The sequence below is a fragment of the Rattus norvegicus genome, chromosome 20 (genome assembly GCF_036323735.1).
Source record: "Rattus norvegicus strain BN/NHsdMcwi chromosome 20, GRCr8, whole genome shotgun sequence".
Lineage (NCBI taxonomy): Eukaryota > Metazoa > Chordata > Mammalia > Rodentia > Muridae > Rattus > Rattus norvegicus.
The window spans coordinates 2,688,156-2,709,209 of record NC_086038.1 but is presented as its reverse complement, the minus strand read 5'-3'; the positions used below and the strand labels follow the sequence as shown (position 1 = coordinate 2,709,209).

General features: G+C 48.8%; 1 protein-coding gene, 1 long non-coding RNA gene and 1 pseudogene across 8 annotated transcripts in view; 2 read left to right on the top strand and 1 right to left on the bottom strand.

Moving 5' to 3' along the window:
- RT1-T24-4 (RT1 class I, locus T24, gene 4) overlaps window positions 1-19,881 on the bottom strand; it is a 60,520-nt gene extending 40,639 nt beyond the window's left edge. For 2 of the 7 annotated variants that reach the window (XM_063279389.1, XM_063279393.1), the window contains exons 1-5: window positions 19,743-19,881; window positions 15,402-15,698; window positions 13,776-14,048; window positions 13,195-13,470; window positions 12,927-13,067 (exon numbers count right to left, since the gene is read on the bottom strand). In XM_063279389.1, the coding sequence (XP_063135459.1) occupies window positions 12,927-13,067; window positions 13,195-13,470; window positions 13,776-14,048; window positions 15,402-15,698; window positions 19,743-19,794 (1,039 nt within the window). In that variant the 5' untranslated portion in view covers window positions 19,795-19,881. Of the gene's footprint in view, window positions 1-11,876; window positions 12,331-12,463; window positions 12,512-12,719; window positions 12,750-12,926; window positions 13,068-13,194; window positions 13,471-13,775; window positions 14,049-15,401; window positions 15,699-19,742 lie in introns of those variants that run through there. The other 5 variants (NM_001008826.3, XM_063279395.1, XM_063279392.1 and 2 more) reach the window with 5 other exon arrangements.
- LOC134483846 (uncharacterized) overlaps window positions 1-21,054 on the top strand; it is a 74,043-nt gene that overhangs the window by 13,789 nt on the left and 39,200 nt on the right. The window contains exons 2-4 of the long non-coding RNA XR_010060938.1: window positions 12,957-13,080; window positions 15,144-20,284; window positions 20,529-20,616. This is a non-coding gene — a long non-coding RNA (uncharacterized LOC134483846). The remainder of the gene's footprint in view (window positions 1-12,956; window positions 13,081-15,143; window positions 20,285-20,528; window positions 20,617-21,054) is intronic.
- On the top strand, window positions 10,068-10,417 carry 2361ex4-5 (class I gene fragment 2361; annotated as a pseudogene).

Below are 21,054 nucleotides of genomic sequence, written 5' to 3'. Positions count from 1 at the left end.
ATCTTCAACTCATGTCTCGCTGTCTCCTTCAAATGTAAGAAGAGATGGATGAATTCACCAATGCTTATTTTGTCAGGGTGGTCAAGGCACTTTGGGAAAGATTGGAAGATCTGTGACTCTTGAAGAGTGAGCTTTAAGATTTCCCCACATGGTCACTAGATGGCAGCGTCTGACAAGAGGTTGAGTATCTGCTGGAGGCCAGGTGACACCAGCTCAGGCCCAGTCAGCCAAAAGTGAAGGGTGAATCCAGAGAGATGGCTCCTCAGGATGCTTTCTGTACAAGCAGGAGGCTGTGGTTTCAAATCCCCTGCACCCATGTGAAAAACAGCATGGTGGCAACTCATAATCCCCACTGTAGGGAGGCACTGGGGTGATGATGGTTGTTGGGGGTGGCTTCCAGGCCAGCAAGGCTTGCTGGGTTAGCCAGTCCTGTGGGCTTGGGGTGCATGCTAAATAAAAAGGAAAAGGCTTCGAGGAGCACTCCCCCACTCTCTGCTTCCTGCATGAGGGTGCACTCTGACCAGCCACATGCCTTCCCGGCCATGGTGGACTGTTTCTTTTAAAGGGGGAGCCAAACGAAATACGTCCTTCAGTGTTTTTTTATTTCTTGAGATATTTTGTCTCAGTACTGAGAAAAATGACTACATTTAATACTTTGGGACATGTTAATTTATTCCTTCAGTGAGGTGGCTTGAATAGGAATGGCCCCCTCGGCCCATACATTTGGATGCTTGTTCACAGTTGGTGGACTGTTGGGAAGGAGTAGGGGTGTGGCCTTGTTGGAGGAGGTGTGTCCCTAGGGGTGGCTTTTAAGGTTTGAAAGTCCTTGCCAGGGACAGTCATCCCTCCATCTCTGTTTCCTTTTTCTCTCTCTGCAGCCTGCGGATCACGATTTAAAGCTCTCAGCTACCCTTCTAGCACCATGCCTGTCTGCCTGCCTGCATGCTTCTCCTCAGGATGCTAATGGACTAACCCTCTGAAACTAAAAGCAAGCACCCAGTTGTAGCAGTAAATAATTAAAATGGATGCAGGGGTGGGTGGGGCACCAGGCACCAAGCCACACTGCCTCCTGCTCTTCTCTGTCCCCAGCGATCTCTCCACCTCCATGGCTAGCCCCATGTTGGCACTGGCTCCTCTCTGGGCCCACCAGCAGCTGCCATCCTGGGACTGTGCTGTGAACCCTGCTCACAATCCCAGCATCTGCCCCTGTGGCTACAGTCACAACTCCCAGTAGCCAGTTAAAATCAAAACCCAAAGCTTGTAATTTAGCAGTCAGATTCATATCAGCAAATTCTCAGTCCACAAAACGTCCACACAATAAAGTCACAACCAATTGGTATTGATGTAAACTGCCCACCTAGATAAGACAAATTGTCCTATATAAATCTGTCCCTTATGAAATATTCATAGCTACCTTTGCCCGGTTAAAGCCACGCAGATCTGGGTCGTCCTTCTCTGCCTTTTTCTTGGTTCTTCTACCTCCTCATCTCTCCTGCCTTACAAAACCTCTGCCCCCGCCTTTCTTTTTTCACTGCCCAATCACAGGTCTTGCCTTATCTTGTACCTGCCCTCACCTGCATATAGACATCAATTATACCCAGTGAGTGCTTTCTTTCCTTTATAAGAGAGAGGGAGAGCGAGGGAGGGAGGGAGGAAGAGACTGGAGAGACTGACTTAGATTGCACAGGAATGGAAGTCTGTTCAGTTGGAGGCTGGCAGGTTGCAGAGACAGAGGCAGGGTGAGGGGACACCAGGACACTGATTGGCAATGAGTGGGAGGGAAAGCTCTCAACACTGTGTGAGAGAGACAGCTGTTTCCTGTTGGTTTTTTTTTTTCTCTTTTGGTACTAATTAGATTCCCCAAAGATGGTTACATTATTAAATTACATCATGCAAATCATAACCTGTCTCCTGCTCTACACTTGACTGCCATGTTTGCTTAATGGGAATTAGGGAAACAGATTACTTAATTCCTGGGAAACTTGGGTTGATAAGAAGGCTCAGTGGATAAAGGCAAGTGTCACCAAACTTGATCGTGAGTTCAAGCTCTTGGACCCACCACATTCTGGGTAATAACCCACCCTACAATTGGTTATCTGGCCTTACAAGTGCAACTGTGTGTCAAATTCCTAAGAGATATAACACAGTTTTAAATACTGATAAAGGCATCTTTAGAGATGTCATCTATATGAATATGTCAGTTGTACAAAATAAAACAGTTATTGAAGTTAGCTTGACAATTTAGTCCTTTAAATAATAAACATAACTTCTCAGATTAACCACCTTAGTGTCGCTTCAGTGGCAGTAAATACATTCATATCTTTGTGTGACCATCCCTACCATCTGTCTGCCCAACTTCTTCACCTTGTAAAACTGAAACTCTGTACCCAGTTAACAGAAACTTCTCATTTCAACCTTGGCAACCAGCACCTGGCAGCATCTGGTGATCCTTTTGTGTGAGCGTGTGAGCCTCCCAGCTGGCTGGTGTGCGCCACAGTGCTACAGTGGCCCGCCACTCCCCTTTGTTAAGACTGAGTAATCACAACCTCGGCCACCCACGAGCTTCTTTTTTAAATGACTAACTTTAGCCTTTGCCTTCTTGTCTCTGTGTGTACCATGTGTGTGCAGTGCCTGTGGAAAAAACAGCTAGAAATCCTCTAAGAGAAATATACACCTTTTGTTCCCCTTAAGTATTTAAGCAAACCTTTGTTAAACATTTACTTCTCTTTTTGAGTTTGTATGTTTGTCCGTGAACCATGTGTGTGTCCGGTCCTGGAGTTACAGAGGCTTGTAAGCTGCCATGTAGGCACTAAGAACCCACCCAGGTCCTCTAAGCATAATCAGCGCTCTTACCTGCTGAGCCGTCTCTCCAGCCCCTTACTTGGTTGTTTGAAACAGGGTCCCTCTCAGATCAGCTCTGATTAGACTAGAACTTGCCTTGTAAACCAGGCCAGCTGTGAACTCACTGAGATCTGCCTGCTTCTGTCTCCTGAGTGCTGGGATTAAAGTCGCGTGTCACCATGCCTGGCTTAATGCAGGTTTTCTATTTTAAGTCTCACCAAAACTTGTTGCCATCAACCTTGTGAACATGAGTTGGACCCCGTAGCACACTATCAAAGATAGGAGAGATGGGTCAGTGGTGAGCTCCGGCTGCTCCTCCAGAGGATTTGGGTTGCAATCCTAGTGCTCACATAGTGGCTCACAGCTGTCTGTAACATCTCCCGGGCATCCGATGCCCCCTTCCGTATTTTCCAGGCACCACATGTTACACAGACATTCATGCAGGCAAAACACCCATACACATGAAGTAACACAATAATAAAAATGAAAAAAAAAAAGATAAGAATTCAAAGATGTTCACTGAGGCTGCAGAGAAGCCTCAGCTGGTAAAGGGCGTGTTGCCATTGCCAAACTAGAGGAGTTAAGTTTGATCCCCAGACCACATGGGAGAACTGACTCCTACAAGCTGTCCTGTGACCCCAACATGCGCCCGCACACGCATACACACACACACACACACACACACACACACACACACACACACACACACACACACAGACAGACAATATCAGCACATATAGTAAGTAAAGATTTTTATTAGTTTCTCCTTTATCTTTGGCCTGTGTGCATACCATATGCCACCCCTGCATACATACCATATATACATAAGTGCTTGACTCCCCTCATCCCTCTGCCAAGTTGAGGGTGTGGTCAGAGCAGTTTGATATCCTGCCCTTTTTTTTTTTTGTTCTTTTTTTTTGGTTCTTTTTTTTCGGGGCTGGGGACCGAACCCAGGGCCTTGCGCTTCCTAGGCAAGCGCTCTACCGCTGAGCTAAATCCCCAACCCCTGATATACCGCCTTTTTAAAGGTCTTGGCATAGTTTCTTTCTTTGTTTTGTTTTATTTGTTTGTTTGTTTCTTAAACATTTTTACTGATTCTCTGGGAATTTCACATCATATACCCCTATCAGACTCACTTCCCAGTCCTTCCTTGCCCCTCACCCTTGTGACCCCCTCCAAAGAAAAGTAAAAATAAAAATAAGAAAAAATAAAAACTAAAAAAATGACAAGGTCTCTATGCTCCATGGAGCCTGGTCAGACTCTCCGTAGTCTGCTCCTTAGGCCTGAGTCCTTCCTCTCCCACAGCCCACCAGGAGCCACCAACTGTGGAGAGCCATACTTCAGCCCCCCCCATCACACTTTTTAAGAGCTCTCTTTGGTGGCTTCCTGTCTTGGCTGTGAGTAAAGGTCTTGGAATGGGCGTATGGGTTTTCACAGAAGCCTTTTAAGTCCCCTGTTTCCTGTGCTCTGCACAGTTTCCTGATGTGTCAGTTTCTGACAAGCTGGCTGTGTGGGCCACTGTGATAAGACTTATCCTCACCACAAATTCCAATTAAGTCATCCCCCCACCCACCCGCCCGTGACTAAGAGATGCAAAGGGAGCAGCAAAGTCCCCTGATGCTGTTCAGTGGGTGTTCAGCCCTTGCAGTGGGTTCTCCCTTGTATCTCCCTTTCCACTCCGATGAGCCCGTCCCTTGTGTTCCATGGTGGTTTGAACAAGAATGGCCTCTCTAAGCTCCTGTATTTGAAAACTTGGTCTGAAGTCAGTGGAACTGTTTGAGAAGGATTAGGGGATGTGGCCTTGGAGGAGGTATATCACTGGGGACAGGCTTGGCCGTTTCAAGAGTCCACCCACTCCATTCCCCACTTGGCTCTGTCTGCCTTCTGCTTGTGGATCAGGTGAAAATTCTCAGCTACTGCTCAGGCACGAAGCCTGCCTACCTGCCTGCCTTCCTGCCTGATGGCCGTGGACTCCCAACCCTCTGGAACCAAGGGCCCCAAATTAAAATCTTCCTTTGAGAAGCTACCTTGGTCATGGTGCTTACCACAGTAACAGACTGGTAACTAAGCAGATACTTGAGTGGTGCCTGCCAACATAATTACACTAACTGCGTATGGCTCTCTTAGGGAAATTTATGTACTGCGCTGGAGAGATCCTTAAAGGATCCCTCATGGAAGCTGGTCATTGTGGTGGGGGCCTGTAACCCCAGCACTTGAGAGGCTGAGGCAGGAGGATCAAGAGCTGAAGGCTAGTCTGGGCTACACAATGAGTTTGAAGGTAGCCCAGGCTGTATGAGACAGTATTTCAGAAAACCAAGAAGCAAACAAGAAAATAAAACAGTTCTCCCTTCCCCAAAAGCTAGAAGGGAAGTACCTTGTACAGTCCAGTCATTATGTAAATGAAGCCACAGGTTACTATATTAACACAGCCTGCTTTCCCTTCTCTGTAACACACCAGACCTCCTCACTGCGTGCTTCCTACAGTCCAGTCATTTTGTAAATGAAGCCACAGGTTACTCTGTTAACACAGCCTGCTTCTCCTTCTCTGTAACCTCCTCATTGTGTGCTTCCTCAATGTACCCCTCCTCGCAGCACTAACACTGAAAGAGAACATTCATCTTGGGGCTGGAGCGCTGCCTGCTCTTCCAGAGGACCTGGGTTAGACCCATAGCACCCACGGGGCACCTCACTGTGCCTCTGGTCCCAATATCCTATGTTGGCTGCCAGGAGCATTGTAGGCATATGGTATATACACATGGACACAGGCAAAGCATCAAAACACACAAAAACAATAGAATTACTGAAGGAAAGCTGCCTTCAAGAAAAAGTTTCAGAGGCAGAGTAATGGTCCCCAAGGGTGTCCACATTCTGAGCTGTGCAGACTGTGAGTGTGCTTGCCTTAGTTAGGGCCACTATTGCTGTGATGAAACATCGTGACCAAAGCGACTTGGCGTGGAAAGAGTTCATTTCATTCACACTTAAAAAATAGCAGTTCACTGTCCAGAGCATCGAGGGCAGGAACTCAGGCAGGACAGGAACCTAGAGGCAGGAGCCGATGCGAGGCCATGGAGGGGTGCAGCTTGCTGACTTGCTCACCATAGCTTGCTCAGTCCTTCTGATAGAACCCAAGTCCAGCCCAGGGACGGCCCCATCAATCAGTGATCATTAAAATGCCCTACAGGCTTGCCTACAGCCTGATCCTGTGGAGGCATTTTCTCAACTGAGGCTCCCTCCTGTCAGACAGCTCCAGCCTGTGTCAAGTTGACATCAAATTACCCAGCACAGCACTACTTTACATGGGAACTGGGACTTGCAGATGGGACGTAAAGAGTGGGGAGGACATATATGGCAGTTGAGACGAACCGATGATGTGGAAGTGGTATTGTGGCAGAAGAGGCAGGCAAGCCAGCATTTGAGAGAGAGGAGATTCAGTTGGGAGAGAATGTACTGAGCAATTAGATTTCCTGGTGGAGGACAGGGTCTCAAGCCGAGGACCACCAGAGCCACTAACTCAGTGACTTGCTGGAGCTCAGTCCCAGGCTGACTTTCATGGCTTCTAGGACACGCTCAGAACTCCTGCCAGAGTTCACGATGCCTGCCAACCCAAGTGAGCAGGGAGACAGAGCGGGAAGGGGTGGGTGTGGCTCGGCAGTAAGACCCTGTACTGCTCTTGCACAAGACCCAGCCGTTGCCAGTTGTTACCAGATGAGGTAGACAAGCTAGGGCCGATCTTCTGATTTCTGGGACTGGTGAGAGACAGAAGTTTGGTTAGAGTTAGTTTCTTCTGTAGCCCATGATGTGGTGACAGGGGCTGAGAGATGGCCGGCTCAGTGGTTAGAAGCTGTATGTTTTCTGTGTGTTTGTTAAAGTGCCCTGTTATTTTGTGCGCCTGTATATTTTGTTTGTTTGTTGTTTTTCAAGACAGGGCTTCTCTGTGTGTAGCCCTGGCTGCCCTGGAGCTCATCCGTAGACCAGGCTGGCCTCTGCCTCCCAAGTGCTGGGACTAAAGGTGTGCATCTCCACCACCTGGCTGTGTGCGTTCTTTTGTGCCAAAAAACCTTACCTGCTCCTAGAATTCCTGAGTATAAGTAACAGTCATGGGCCAGTATTAGATTTAAGGCGTTTGTCACCCGTGGGTCAACATGGAAATGGTCTGGGTCCAGCCTGCACTACCGGACACACACTCTTCTTTCTTCCTTTTGAGCCTTCAAAAAGGAGCTGTTGAGGAAACAGGCTGCTTCCTCAGTTCTGGGGCATTGGTTGCCTTTTCATCTGTCACAGGGCGCACATCCATATTTTGGGCTCCTGGTATGTTTTATCTTCCTTTTACTCTGTTGCTTTTGCAAGGTGGCTCACTGTCAGTGCTCGTCAAAGTTCTGCCTCAGCCAGTTCTTACTGAAATGTAAAGCTCTCGGTGTGGTGTTGCAGGCCTTCAGTCCCAGCACTACAGAGACAGAGGCAGGCTCATCTCTGTGAGTTCAGCCAGGTCTGTGTAGTGAGTTCCAGGACAGCCAGGGCTACACAGAGAGACCCTGTTTTACGCCTGTTGTTTCAACAAACAACATTCTGCAGAAGCACAGCACCTAAGAAAAGGACTGCCTTAGTCAGGGTTTTATTGCTGTGGAGACACACCACGACCATGGCAACCCTTATAAAGGAAAACATTTAACTGGGGCTGTGCACTGGCTGGTTTTGTGTGTCAACTTGATGTAGGCTAGAGTCACCAGAGAGAAAGGAGCTCGGGTGAGGAAATGTGTGGTTCCCTTTTTCTGCTTCTTCTCTTTGGAAGTTGAGGCCCTGCTGCACACCAAGTGGGAAGGATGGAGTGGAACTGAATTCCAAGGCCAAGTCTTCCCTTGAACACTAGGAAATCTGTGATGGGTGGGTCATCAGGATCCCAGTGTGGGGATCGGGGTGTGGGGTGGTGGTGGGGTGGGGCTCTTTTAGGAAACAGCCCTGTTAGAAGACAGTGAAAGCTCTTATGCTAACCCCTTTGTTTGCAGTGGGCTTGTGCACACACACTTTGTTCAGGGTGTACCATGGCTATGCATATGAACCCAGAAAGAGGCAGAGGCTTCTTCTTAGGGTGAAGTTTCATTGATTGAGGCTTAAAGTTCTGGGGATACCTCATTTACAGAGAGAGGCATTCCAGGAGAGTGGAACCTGTAATTTCCTCAGGGATTATGTGCCATCCCTCAGGTAGAGTGTGGGTTGGGCTCCCCAGATCATGCTGAGAAGAGGAAACCCCACTAAGAAAAGGGCGTCCTCCATTTTGGGGCGTCCTCCATTTTCCGCTATCCTCAGGAAAGCTGTCCGGGCGAGCCAGGAGGAGCAAGCCAGTAAGCAGCACCCTTCCATGGCCTGTGCATCAGCTCCTGCCTTCAGGTTCCTGCCCTGTTTGAGTCCTGTCCTGACTTCCTTTGGAGGTGAACAGCAGTGTAGAAGTATAAGCCGAATAAACCCTTTCCTCCCCAACTTGCTTTTTGGTTATGGTGTTTTGTTGCAGCAAGAGAAACTCTAACAAAGACAAGTTAGAGCCAGAGGTGGGGCATTTCTGTGACGGACCTGACCATGTTTAGGGGAAGACTGTAGGAGGACTTTGGAGCTTTGAGCTAGAAAAGCCTGAGTGCTGTGACCTCAGGGGAATGTGCCGTGGGAGCTTGGAGGACAAGAGTGTTGAGAGGTGCAGGTGACAGAGGCCTGGCTTGTGAAACCTTGGAGGGAAATTAAGGACTCTCAGGAGCATTTGCTTATTAGAATTAAGATCCTGTGATTCTGGTCAGCCGGAGCTGAAGAGTTAGCCACAATTAACAAGAGACCAGCACCATTAAAGTGAAACCTTTGTGTTACTGGGGCAATTGATGCTGTTAGCTGGAGCTAAGAAATTATCGGAGATTGAGGAGAGACCAGCATCACAGAGGTGAAATCTTCAGGGAAGTGTTTCCTAATAGCACAGAGAAGGTGTGTTCCAGAGGCAGCCATGTTGTACCTCATGCTGCAGCTGGACTTGGTAATGTGTAAAAAACCAGGAGGCACTGGTTTTGAAAGCATGAAGGCGTCACGGAGAGCAGCTGAGGCTTGGCACAGTGAGAGGCCAGGAGAGGCTACTGGCAAAAGTGCAGCCCACTTGGCAGCAAAGGACCCTAGCAGTTTTGGAGACACCAGTACCATGGGATGACCAAGAACAGCAGCCGTGGTGGAGTGGAGTGGGGTGGAGCCTAGGAAGAAAGCTGGGTGTGCTACAAAGGGCGAAGAAGCTGGAGAGGTGATCCAAGCCCTTTGGAGGAGCCCAGGAGATCGTGAGTGGATCTCAGGCATGGTGTTGCTCACACGGTTGGGAGTTTGGTTTTGCTTTGTTCAGATTGTGACTGTGGCCCGGTTCTCCTCTCTTGGAGTAAGAAAGTGTTTTACAGGAGCCCATGATTGAGAGACTTGACATTTTAAGAGAGATTGGCTATTTTAAAGGGACTTGGAAATGTTATGTGTTTTAATTTGTAAGAACTGTGGGACTTTTAAAGTTCTTTATGTGAGATTTTTGGGAATGAACAAGAAAGGCAGAGTTGTGGTTCAATGATGTATCATGTTGGCAAGGGATCTGATGTAAGGATGGTTTTGCGTCAAACAGGTTAGTTATCAGAGAGAGAGAGGATCCTCAGTTGAGGAAATGCCTCCATGAGATCCAGCTGTAAGGCATTTTCTCAGTTACTGATTAGTGGGGGAGAGCCCAGCCCATGGTGGGTGGTGCCTTCTCTGGGCAGGTGGTCCCTGACTCTATAAGAAAGCAGGCTGATCAGGTGATAGGAAGGAAGCAGCAGAGCCTAGGTGACTTGGGGTCACAGCTCTTTTCTTCTAATGTGGGGGGGCTTGGGGTTTTGCCATTACATAACTGATGGCCACAAAACTATGGGGGCTACGGCTGGTGACAGGCCTAGTGACCAGGCACAGGCAAAGCTCCTACCGTCCCTTCAGAGTCTCTGGGGCTTCTTGCCTTAGCTCAGCCGGGGACCAGGCTACCTTTCCTGGAACAGACGGAGCCAGTCCTTTCTTCTGGCCTGTAGGGAGGGAACAGCCTGTATGAAGTTAACTGTGAGGATTCATGGTTCACTCGGGAGCCTCGATAATTTCTACTTAATCTCTTATAAGAATTTCAGAAAGTCACCCCGGCCCAATTGCAAGAGTTTACAACTTGAATTTAACCCTCCTTTCAACACAGGGCACCCAGACGTCCTCTTTCCTACCTGGATTCTTAGCAGGTAAGTCCAAGAAACACTAGCACCAGGCCCAGAAAACCATGAGGACACACAGGGTATTTGCTTGAAGTCCCCATCTGCCCCTAGCACATATTTCTGTTTTGGACGTGGTGAGCTGAAGAGGCTCTGGAAAGGGAAAAGAAAGATGGAGGACCCTGGCTTTGCTCAGGGTCTCTAAAAGGGCTTCTGCTTCCCTTGGCAATAGGCTCTGTGCCCCTATTCTCTCCATACCCCATGTCAGGCTGACGGGCTCAGGCAGCCCCTCATGCTCCACACGGCATGAGTATCTCTGTTCCTCCCCAGAAGGCACCACCACAGCTGCCTATGAACGGCAGGGTTCACTACAGAACTGCCGGGTAGGCAGCCTGACCTTGCAGTCAAGTGTGAAGGCAAAGTTGGGGTTCAGTTTCTTCTTCCTTGAGACCTTAGTCTGGTTCAGTCTAGAGGAGAAACTCATGCAGTCACCTCCAGCTTCTGCAGAGGCTCCGATTATTAATACAACCTCCAGCCAAAGGCTGTGAATGCAGCTCCCTGTCCCCTCACACTGAGGTCAGCTTCACCTGAGCTTTCCCCTCAGCAGAGCCCTCCCTTCCTCCCCACCTGCCTTTCTGTCTTTGACTCATGACCTATTTGTTTTTTATCCATTAATACAACATTAATTGTGTATGAGTGTTTGTCTGCTGGGTCTGGGGAAGTCGTCATCCTTCACAAGATGAAGATGGCTGCATCATGACAGAGATTATCACCAAGGTGGTATTCACACATCTCAGTTAAGGCTCCTGGAACTCTTGGCTGGAAATCACAAAGCTAGAAGAGAATCCTTCAAGGGTCAGAACCCAGAACAAAGGAATTTCCATCTCACAAATTCCCACAATGTAGTTTTGAAAAGATTTATTAATTTTGTCTGTGAACTTTGTTTTTCTGTATTTATTTGTACCATGCGTGAGCCTGATCTCCACAGGGCACTGGATGCTCTTGGGCAGGAGTTATGGATGGCTGTGAGCAACCATCTGTGTGCTGGGATCGAGACATCATCTGCATTAGCACCAAGTGCTCTCAACCCCTGGGCTATCTCCAATTCCTGGACCAGTTTCTAAAATAAACATAAATCTAAAGTAGACTCATCCCATCAACCCTGAAGCTTCTCTAGAGGCAGCACCAGGATCCCCAGAGGCAGGGAAGGACAGGGGTATGGGCACAGCACAGATCCAACAGGGCCAGATCTGAGATGAGAGCCTGTGGATCCCTCCTCTGTGTGGATCCTGCAATCCAGGGTTAGCTGGGGAAAGATGGGAAAGGTGGGGAGAACCTGAACGGAGGGCCCTGGAAGGAGGCAGGAGCTCAGCAGAGCTTAGTTCTTCTGTGTAGCTCATAGTATCCCAAGAGCACAGCCCTTGTAGAGTCTGGTAGGACAAGAGTGGAAAAACACTTCCTACTCCTGTAACACTTGGCATCCATGGGGAGAGCAAGACAGGAAGCACCCACAGGAAAAGAACAGGCCCAGTCCTCCTCACAAAGAAAAACACAGGAAATAAACACAGAAGACAAAGCCACAGTCAGGACAGCAGCCTGGGGACAGGACAAGGATCTGGCCATCCTGTGACCCTGTGATCACAGACGTGTGCTTCATAATGATGAAAAGAATAGAGCACAGAGATGACACAGCCAAGGAGTGACCCCCAAAGATGACAACACACTGAGCTCCACCTGGGCACAGCCCTGTCCACACTCAGCTCCCACAGCCCCACCCTGTCCCACCAGACACACACAGCTTAGTGACACAGATTCTGGAGGCTTCTCCACCTGCCATTTATTTAAAAGAAAACAAAAACAAAAACAAAAAACAACCTCTAAGTATTCTCAATCCAGTAATTTAAAAAGCAATCAACACTTGTGTCAAGGATGTGAACAGTCAAGTTCACACTCAGATTCTTATTCTCAGTGTAGTAGTGAGGAGCTGCAGTTCAAAGCACCACTGAGTGACAGGATGCAGCTGTCCCCAGCCCCCAACCCCAGGCTGGACCAGCAAGGTTGAATGTGGAAGGGAAGGAAGGCAGTGCAGGGACAGGGTCCTGAAGTGCAGGGCGGGCTGGGCTCCACAGTTCTTCACACAGAAGCCATAGAATCACAGGAAACTTCAGACACTGGTGTCTAAAGAGAACTGAGGGCTCTGGATGTCACAGGAGAGACCTGAACACATCGTCTGTCACTCAGTCCACTCCAGGCAGCTGTCTTCATGCTAGAGAACGAGAGTCACAAACCCCGACTGTGAAGACAACAGCCCAACAACCCTCCACTCACAGGGGATTCTGGGAGTCCCTGAAACCCAATCATGTCCACATTGCCCCTCCCCAGTCAGACCCCAGAGTCACCTTCACAATCTGGGAGAGACACATCAGAGCTCTGGCAGCTGTCCCTGCCTAGGGTAAAACAAAAACATGTATATTTATATGTATTATATATGTGTGTGTATGTGTTTCTGTATATGTATATGCGTATGTATGGATTCATATCATGGTACAACTGAGGGCCCCAGAAGATTTCTCTGGAGGAGCTATTATGGATTCTCTGAGCTCCCAACATCTCCAGCTTCAATACCCTCAGGGACACTCCTGCCCCCACACTAACCTGGAGCAGGGGCGTAGACTCCTTTCCCACCTGTGAGAAGAAAAGCTGTGAGAGTTCAAGGAAGGTCTTGACAGGAGGAAGTTTCCAGAACTGACAGAGGACCCAGTTGGAGACAGCAGCAATGAGGGGTGTGGCTGTGCTTCCCATTAATGAGCAGAGCGCTCTTCTAAAGGAAGCTGAGGGGAAACAGACCCTGCCCTTTCCTACCTGTGTTTCTCCTCCTCTTCCTCACAACAGCCACCACAGCTCCAATGATCACAGCTCCAATAATGGCCACAGCAGAGACGGCTCCAACGACAACATAAATGACATTGGTTTCCATGTTGGAATCAGTGGATGAAGGAGGCTCTGGGAAGGACAGGTACAGGAAATGAAGGTGGGGGTCATGACCCCAGCTCTCAGCCCTGACCAGCTCAGGGTCTGCAGAAGGCTCCAGTGTTCCCTGACCCCAGCTCTGCACCCACACCCTCCTTACCCCATCTCTGGGTAAGCGGCTCAGGCAGCCCCTCATGCTCCACATGGCATGTGTACTTCTGCTCCTTCCCAAGAGGCACCACCACAGATGCCCACTTCTGGAAGGTTCCATCCCCTGCAGGCCTGGTCTCCACAAGCTCCATTTCCTGGGTCAGGTCCTCCCCATTCAACTGCCAGGTCAGGGTGATGTCAGCAGGGTAGAAGCCCAGGGCCCAGCACCTCAGGGTGACATCACCTTCAGGTCTGGGGTGGTGTGTCACTGTTGTCTGTGGAGGGTCTGCAGCAGACAGACAGACAGACGCTGGTGTCTCCAGTGGAAAAGCAGAAGTGGGAGACACCCCTGAGGACCCTTGGGACACATTAAGAGAGTAGAGATCTCTGAGGTGGTAGATGACCACAGTCTAGGAGACTGGAAAGAGTTCACATCTGCTTGTGGGAAGCTCTCCCCAGCACATTGGACCCACCCAGGTAGTCTACATTCCTGTGTCAGAGTGGCTATAGGAGCTCACCACCAGCTCCTGAGTGAGCTCTCACCCTGCTGGCCACAGGGAGGAGGGCTGGGCTTGGAAGGGGTGTCATTACCAGTTCGGGTAAAGTTCTCTCCTCCCATAGTTAAGTATCTCTTTAGCCACAGGACACACTCCTTCTCCAAGTAGGTCTTCTCTCTCTCCAGCCAGTACTCATTGTTTTGCCACTTGTGCTTGGTGTAGCCAGCAATGAAGGTGGCTGCTGTATATTGCATAGAGTCCAAGTCCAAGGTCAGGTAATCCCTGCCATCGTAGCCATACTGCCAGTGCCCTGTGGTCCTGTTGTCCTGCATCTCACAGCCGTACGTGAACTGGAGGGTGTGAGGGCCTAGAAGCCCCCAGGACAGACAGGCATGTCAGTGCCCACAGATGTATTTCCCAGGTCTCTCCATCATGGTCCCTGCTGCCCAGGCACTGCTCCCCAGATTCCCTGGGTTCTCCTTAGGATTGATGTTTGCACTCTACATAACCTGGTCTGGCTTTCCCCTCTGTCAGGGACAAGGCCCAAGATGCTCCAGGTCACAGTAAAAGAGCTGTGCATAGGGAGCTAGAACTCGGGCTTTGCTGTGTCCTTAGGCACCTTATTCACCCTCTGCGGCTCTGTTTGCCTTGTGCACAAGCCTAGAGCATGACCAGAGGACTCCAGGGCAGGCAGTCCCCAAGTCCAGCAGTAACCTCCCAGGAGCAGAGCGTGGCACTGAGCAGGATGGTAAAGGGCACACTGGGCTCACATCCCCCCTCTGCCCCATGGGTTTCAGGTCCAAGCCCTTAGTACAGCGGACGGGACTGCATGTGTGTCCTCCTCCACACTGAGTTTGTGGAGGTGTGACCACTCACGTGACCAGTCTTGTGGACTCTCTGATCACTTTAGGATCAGCAACCTCATCCATGAGGTCTGGATTGTTCCACACTGGCCTCAAGGCTCTTCACAGACTTGATTCAGCAGTGCTGAGCAGTGGGAAGTGTTTGCTAAAACCTTTAGTCCAAAATCTGTTTTCTGAGCTCATTCTGCCAAATCCTACCCTGCACTTGGCTGTACCATGACTGCTGGTATGAAAAGTCAGTGAGTGTCTCTGTCTCTGTCTCTCATTGTCTGTCTCTGTCTCTCTCTCTGTCTCTGTCTCTCTCTCTCTCTCTCTCTCTCTCTCTCTCTCTCTCTCTCTCTCTCTCTCTGACAAGATCCTTTAGCTCAGACTGGCCTGGAATTCACTATGAGTAGCCCAAACAGACTTTGAACTTCAGGCAACCATCCTGGCTTAGCCTTCCCAGTGTTGGATGATTTACAAGTGCGAATCACCATGCCTATCTTCTGTATTCCTCATAGATGATAGATGCACATCAGACCCATCCCCCAGTTTTAGATAAAGTTTCATCTCAGTTTTGAAACTCAGTGGCACTGGGTGTCTGTCTCTGTTTGCTTCAGTCAGTTTTGGCTTCAAAGAGGCACTGGCCTCAGGGTCACAAGGGTCTTCAGACATCTGAATGCCTTCCCATAGAAGTTGGAAGCACTTTGAAGACAAACGGTTACTTATGTTTGCTGGTTCCTGCCTCCCAGAAGACGCACACTATGGGTTACATCTGTGAATGTCAAACAGACCCTGGGCTCTGGGACGGTCTGTCAGGGCACTGAGGGATTAGGTGAGGCAGGTAAGTCTTCCTGCTGCCATTTCCAGACACATACCTGCTTGCTGGTGGAAGCCATCTGCTCTCTGACTCCGGTCACCAGAGCTGTTGTAGTATTGCTGAATGTTTCTCAGGCTCAACTGGAAGATCTTCATCCGATTGGTGAAAACCTGGGTCTCCTCATCAAAGTAATATGGATTTTCCCTCAGCCAGTCAGCACAAGGCTCTGCCTCCATCTTCCTACTGTCATAGTGGATGAAGGGCTGGTTATCTACAAAGCCACTGGCAAAAAATGCAGGAACTCCTGGGCCCGGCTCTGTCACGGCTGAGTAAGAATAGTGCAGAGAGTGTGATCCTGAGGTAAGAAAAGGATTTAGTGTGAGGTACCAAGTGCACGCGCGCACACACACACACACACACACAGACACACACACACACACACAGACACACACACGTAAATGAAAACAATAACAACCCACCAGCTAGGAGAGTCAGATTCCACACTGTGCACTAGGATAATTCAGAGAATCAACAAATGAGCGTTAGGGGCTGGGGCCATGGCTCAGAGGTTAAGAGCATGTGTCACTCTCATAGAGGACCTGGTTCAATTCTCAGCATCTACATGGCCTCTCCCAACCGTCTGTTCTTCCACCTCCAGGGGATCTCATGTCTTCTGACCCCCAAAGGGTGCGGTCTGTGTGTGGTGCACATATAAAGCTGCAGCACCTCAGTCTCTCCATAGCAGAGTTTTGATTTTGTTTTTAGTTAATTAAGGAAGGTAGGATACAAAGTGATGGGTTTCATCTTCCCGCCTTTGTGCATTTGTGCATTGTGCTTGTGTATAGTTATTTTGTATCCTAAGTGCTGGGGGCTGAACTCGGGACTCTGCATCCCAGACAGCTGCTCTCCGGAGCACTGCCTGTCGTCCCAGCATTGTTTCCTTTCTGTGAAGATCATTTTAGGGCCTGAAGAGCTGGCACCTGCTGCTCTTACAGAGGATTCAAGTTTAGTTCCCACACCCACATGGCTGTTAACAACCACCTGTAACTCTAGTCTCAGGGGATCTGGTGTCCTCCTCTGACTTGGGCAGGTGTTTAACCTATGTGATGCACACCCCACCCCCAACCACCCCTACAGAGGCCAGGAGAGGGTTTCTGATGCCCTGGAGGTGGAGTTACCAGTGGTTTTACTGGGAACTGAACTCCCACCCTTTGCAAGAGCAGTATGTATTCTTTACTGGTGAACGACCTCTGCTGCCTCTGCCATTAGACTTTGTTACCATTTGAACCATCTAAGCAGCCTCTGCCATTACAGTCTGCTACCATTTGAACCACCTCTGCAGCCTCTGTCATTTGACTTTGTTACCATGTCCTCTTCCCCTCACTGTTGAGTTCCACACTCCTTCTCCTTCTCCAGCTGCTTCCATTTCTTCCCTAGTTAAACACAGCTCTGCTGCTTCTGTTTTTTCACATGTTCTGTATCACCTGCCTCCTTTAAGATCTCTTCCATGTTTCTATCGTGTTTTGCAATCCTCCCATATATTTAAAAGCACATACACACATGGGTACATAATTTTGTTTTTTAAAAATGTTCATTTTTGAGACAGGCTCTCATGTAGCTGAGGCCGGTCTTGAACTTCTGATCTTTCTGCATCCACCTCCCAAATGCTGGGATTACAGGTGTGCACCATCATACTCAGCACACACACCCAAAATAATAATTTTAAACCGGAGTTCTAGAGATGAGAAAATTATATTTGTCCTTCTGAGGCTTGCTTATTAGAGTATTGATTTCATCTATGAGAGAGATTGAATCCATCTCTCACAGTATCATAATTTAATTTTGCCTTAAAATGTCATGGAATTTCATTTTATAGCCAAGTAAGATTTCATTGTGTTATATCAAACTCTAATGTGTATTTGTACTTTATTTTTTTTTTTTTGAGGCGGGATTTTTCTGTGTAGGCTTTGCTTTTCCTTATCTAGTTGTCTGTGCATGCACACCCAGGCAGGATTTCCAGGTTTTGTGGGTGTTCCCTGTTTGGAAGGATGAGAAGCCAGCCCACATCCTGAAATACATACAGTAGTTATTTTCTGGGGTCAGGGTGATGTCCAGGGTTGCCTAGAACTCAGCAGTCCTCATACTCATCCTCCAAATGATTACAGGCCACAGGCGTGAGATACCATACCCAGCTCCATTTCAACTGCCTCAGTGTAGAAGAAAGCTGAGGGGGAGCCCAGGCTTCTCCCCTCTAACATTCTATAACCCAAAGCCTCAGGAGTCTGCTAGAGGCTCCTAAGATGAGCTGGTAGCTTGTGAGTGTCAGCCTGTGAGCCACAGCCAGAACCCCTTTTATCCCAACCTCTACAAAGTTTTCTGACTCTAAGTTTCTATGGTAGTAGGGGAAGTGGTGGACGGTCCACCCCCAATACCTGGACAGGCACTCCACCTACTGAGCTCATCTTCAGCGCTGAGTTCTCTCCTTGTTTTTTTTTTTTTAAGACTTATTTACTTATTTAATGTATATGAGTACACTGTCCGTGTCTTCAGACACACCAGAAGAGAGTATTGTCAGATCCCATTACAGATGGCTGTGATCAACTATATGGTTCCTGGGAATTGAACTCAGGACCTCTGGAAGAACAGTCAGTGCTGTTAACCACTGAGCCACCTCTCCAAACCTCTCCTTGTTTTTTGAAAAGGCAGCCTTTCCTTCCCAGAACTTGTGACTTTTACTTCTCCACCTACCTGTCACCTGTACCCTGTCACCTGAATCTTGTCACCTGTATCCTGTCACCTGAATCCTGTCACCTTAACCCTGTCACCTGAATCCTGTCACCTTAACCCTGTCACCTGTACCCTGTCACCTTAATGCTTCCTATGCTTCCTTGACCTCCTGCCTAGGAAAGTCTCCTTTCTTCTGCTGTGCACCTTCACAAGGGGCCCCCAAGTCCATAAACACATCTGCTATCTGATAAGGCACCCAGCACAAGAAAGGAGTTAGAGACAGGGAACCCCAGGACAAAGGACCTGTCTCATGCAGTTGGGCAGACTGTCCCATGCCCAGCAGGGTTCTCTGTAGAACTGCAGGGTACACAGGCTGAGCTTGCAGTCAACTGTGAAGGCAATGTTATGTTTCAGGTTCTTCCTTGAGGACCTTAGTCTGTCCCCCTCTTTAACTGGTAAGGGCCTTCCACATGATGGAGGAATTTCTGCCGATTTAATGTAAGTCCCACCCAAAAGCAGCCTCACAGAAACGTCTATAGTAATGTTCAGCCAAATATCTGATTGACACATGAAATTAGCCATTATAACCAGCTCGCAGAAATACATAATTGCACATGTTATGTCCATGAGTATTTGCATGCATCTGTACATGAAGCTGAGGCAGGAGGATCATGAACTCGGGGGTCACATAAATAGAATTCTATCTCAAAATAATTGACAATGACAACTGTAGAGAGATCCTCTTGTGTCCTGGATGGATGCTCACCTGACTATTAAAAAGCCTATGGCCTAAGCAGGAAATAGAGGTGGGATGAGGAATTCTGGAGAGGAGGAGTCAGGGAGAGGAGGTGGGGTGGCGGGTGAGGAAACACCTGGTACCTGAGCACAGGTAACCAACCAGTCAGGTGGCAAATGTAGCTTATGGTGGAGCCACAGTAGAGCCTAGCTACATCGACAAGGGGTCTGTAAATGTAACTTGAGTCTGAGTCTTAGTTCTGGGAGCTTGGGCTGGCAGGAAGAACCCGGACTTAACTTTATCAAATGACAATGCCTGGGAGACTTCTCAGCTAGTTAAGTCCCCTGATGCCACCCATAATGTGGAAGGAGAGGTGATCCAAACAGGTCGTCCTCTGACCTCCACATCTGGGCTGTAGTGTGGGTTGCAGGCTACACACATGAGCACACACAAACATGCATATGAATAAATTTACACTACAGTGTGCACAGTGTGTGCTTTATAAGCAAGCATACAGCTCACAGAAGCAGGCAGGTTGCTGGGGAGACAGCTCAGCTGTTCAGAGCACTCACTGCTCTTCCAGAACTTGGTGGTGTAGCTCTGAGCACCAGCTGGAGGGGCTGTGTAACTCTAGCTCTAGAGCGGGGCGTGTGATGCCCCCTTCTGACCTCTGGCACAAATACACACATACACGCAAATACTGAAAACCACATTAGAACATAAGGAAAGGGCTGGCTTGGTGGTGCATGACTTTAATTCCAACTCCCGTGAGGTCAAGGCCAGCCTGGTATACATAGTGAGTTCGAAGACAATCAGAGAGCTACTAAGTGAGACCTAGTCTTCTGCAAAATGGCCTGAAGTTCCCGGTTGGAGGTTTTCCTGCCCTAAATCTACCCAGAGAGGATGTGGCATACAGCCCACCCCATCCCTACTCACGGGCTCCAGTGTCTCGGGGGTGACTCAGGAAGCAGAAGATCAGAGCCCACATAGTGTCAGAGCATGGTGTCAGGGTTGTTTTAAGTCTTCTATGTCCTGAGAAAAACTAGAGAAATCGCAGCTGTCTGCAAGAACCAGTCACTGAAAAGCAGTGTGGGTGGAGTGTGTTAGAGAGGGAGGAAGGCAGATGAGGGCGGATGCGATAATGAGCTTTGGGCTGGATGTTTTTTCAGGGGTTCCTGCTGCCCACTAGGATCTGTGCCTTTCTTTTGTGGGGATGGATCTGCTGGCCTACTGGTTAGTGGCCCCTATGTGGGCTTTGAGCTCTGTGTGGGTTTTTGCTAAGTTTGGCTCTTTGCCAGCAGCTTTCAGCCTGTCTCCTTTCAGTTTGTGGTCGTCTCCTTCCAGCTTGTCGTCTCCTTCCAGCTTGTCGTCTCCTTCCAGCTTGTCGTCTCCTTCCAGCTTGTCTCCTTCCAGCTCAGCCAAGGAGACTTCAGAGCCCACCCCTGGCCCTTTGTGGCTTTTTCACATCTTTCTGAGAGGTGAGGCCAGGTGAAAAAGTCACAAAGTTTGTCTTCAGACAGACCAGAAAAGAAGGCATCAGAGCTCATGTGAGCCACTAGCCATCCACCAGGTTGCTGGGATTTGAACTCAGGACCTCTGAAAGAGCAGTCAGTGCTCTTAACCTCAGAGCCATCTCTCCAGCTCTGGCTGGACTTCTTTTGTGTCTTTTCTACTTCATAGTGATAACTAACTTGCATCTCTGTGGACCTGCTTTCTTTTCAGTGGAATTACCTAATGCATCAGGGGCTCCCAGACAAGGTCCACTGTTCTACCTTAGTGTGCCAGTTGCTTTCTTTTTCCTTCTCACTAGGTAATTTCTTTTTTATATTATATTTATTATAATTCTTTTAGAAAATTTAAAATATTTTAAGTGTGTGTGTGTGTGTGTGTGTGTGTGTGTGTGTGTATGTGTATGTGTCTTAGTTAGGGTTTCCATTTTTGTGAAGAGACACCATGACCAAGACAAGTGTTATAAAGGGCAGCATTTAACTGGGCTGGCTCACGGGTTCCTAGGTTCAGTCCATTATCTTCAAGGCAGGAAGCCTGGCAGCATGCAGGCCGGTGTCGCGCTGGAGATAGAGATGAGAGTTCTACATCTTGTTCTGAAGGGAACCCTAGGACTGTCTTCCAGGCAGCCAGGGGAAGGGTCTCAAAGCCCACGCCCACAGTGACACACTTCCTCCAGTAAGGCTACACTTACTCTCACGAGGCCACACCCCCTAAGAGTGTTGCCTTGAGTTCTGAGCCA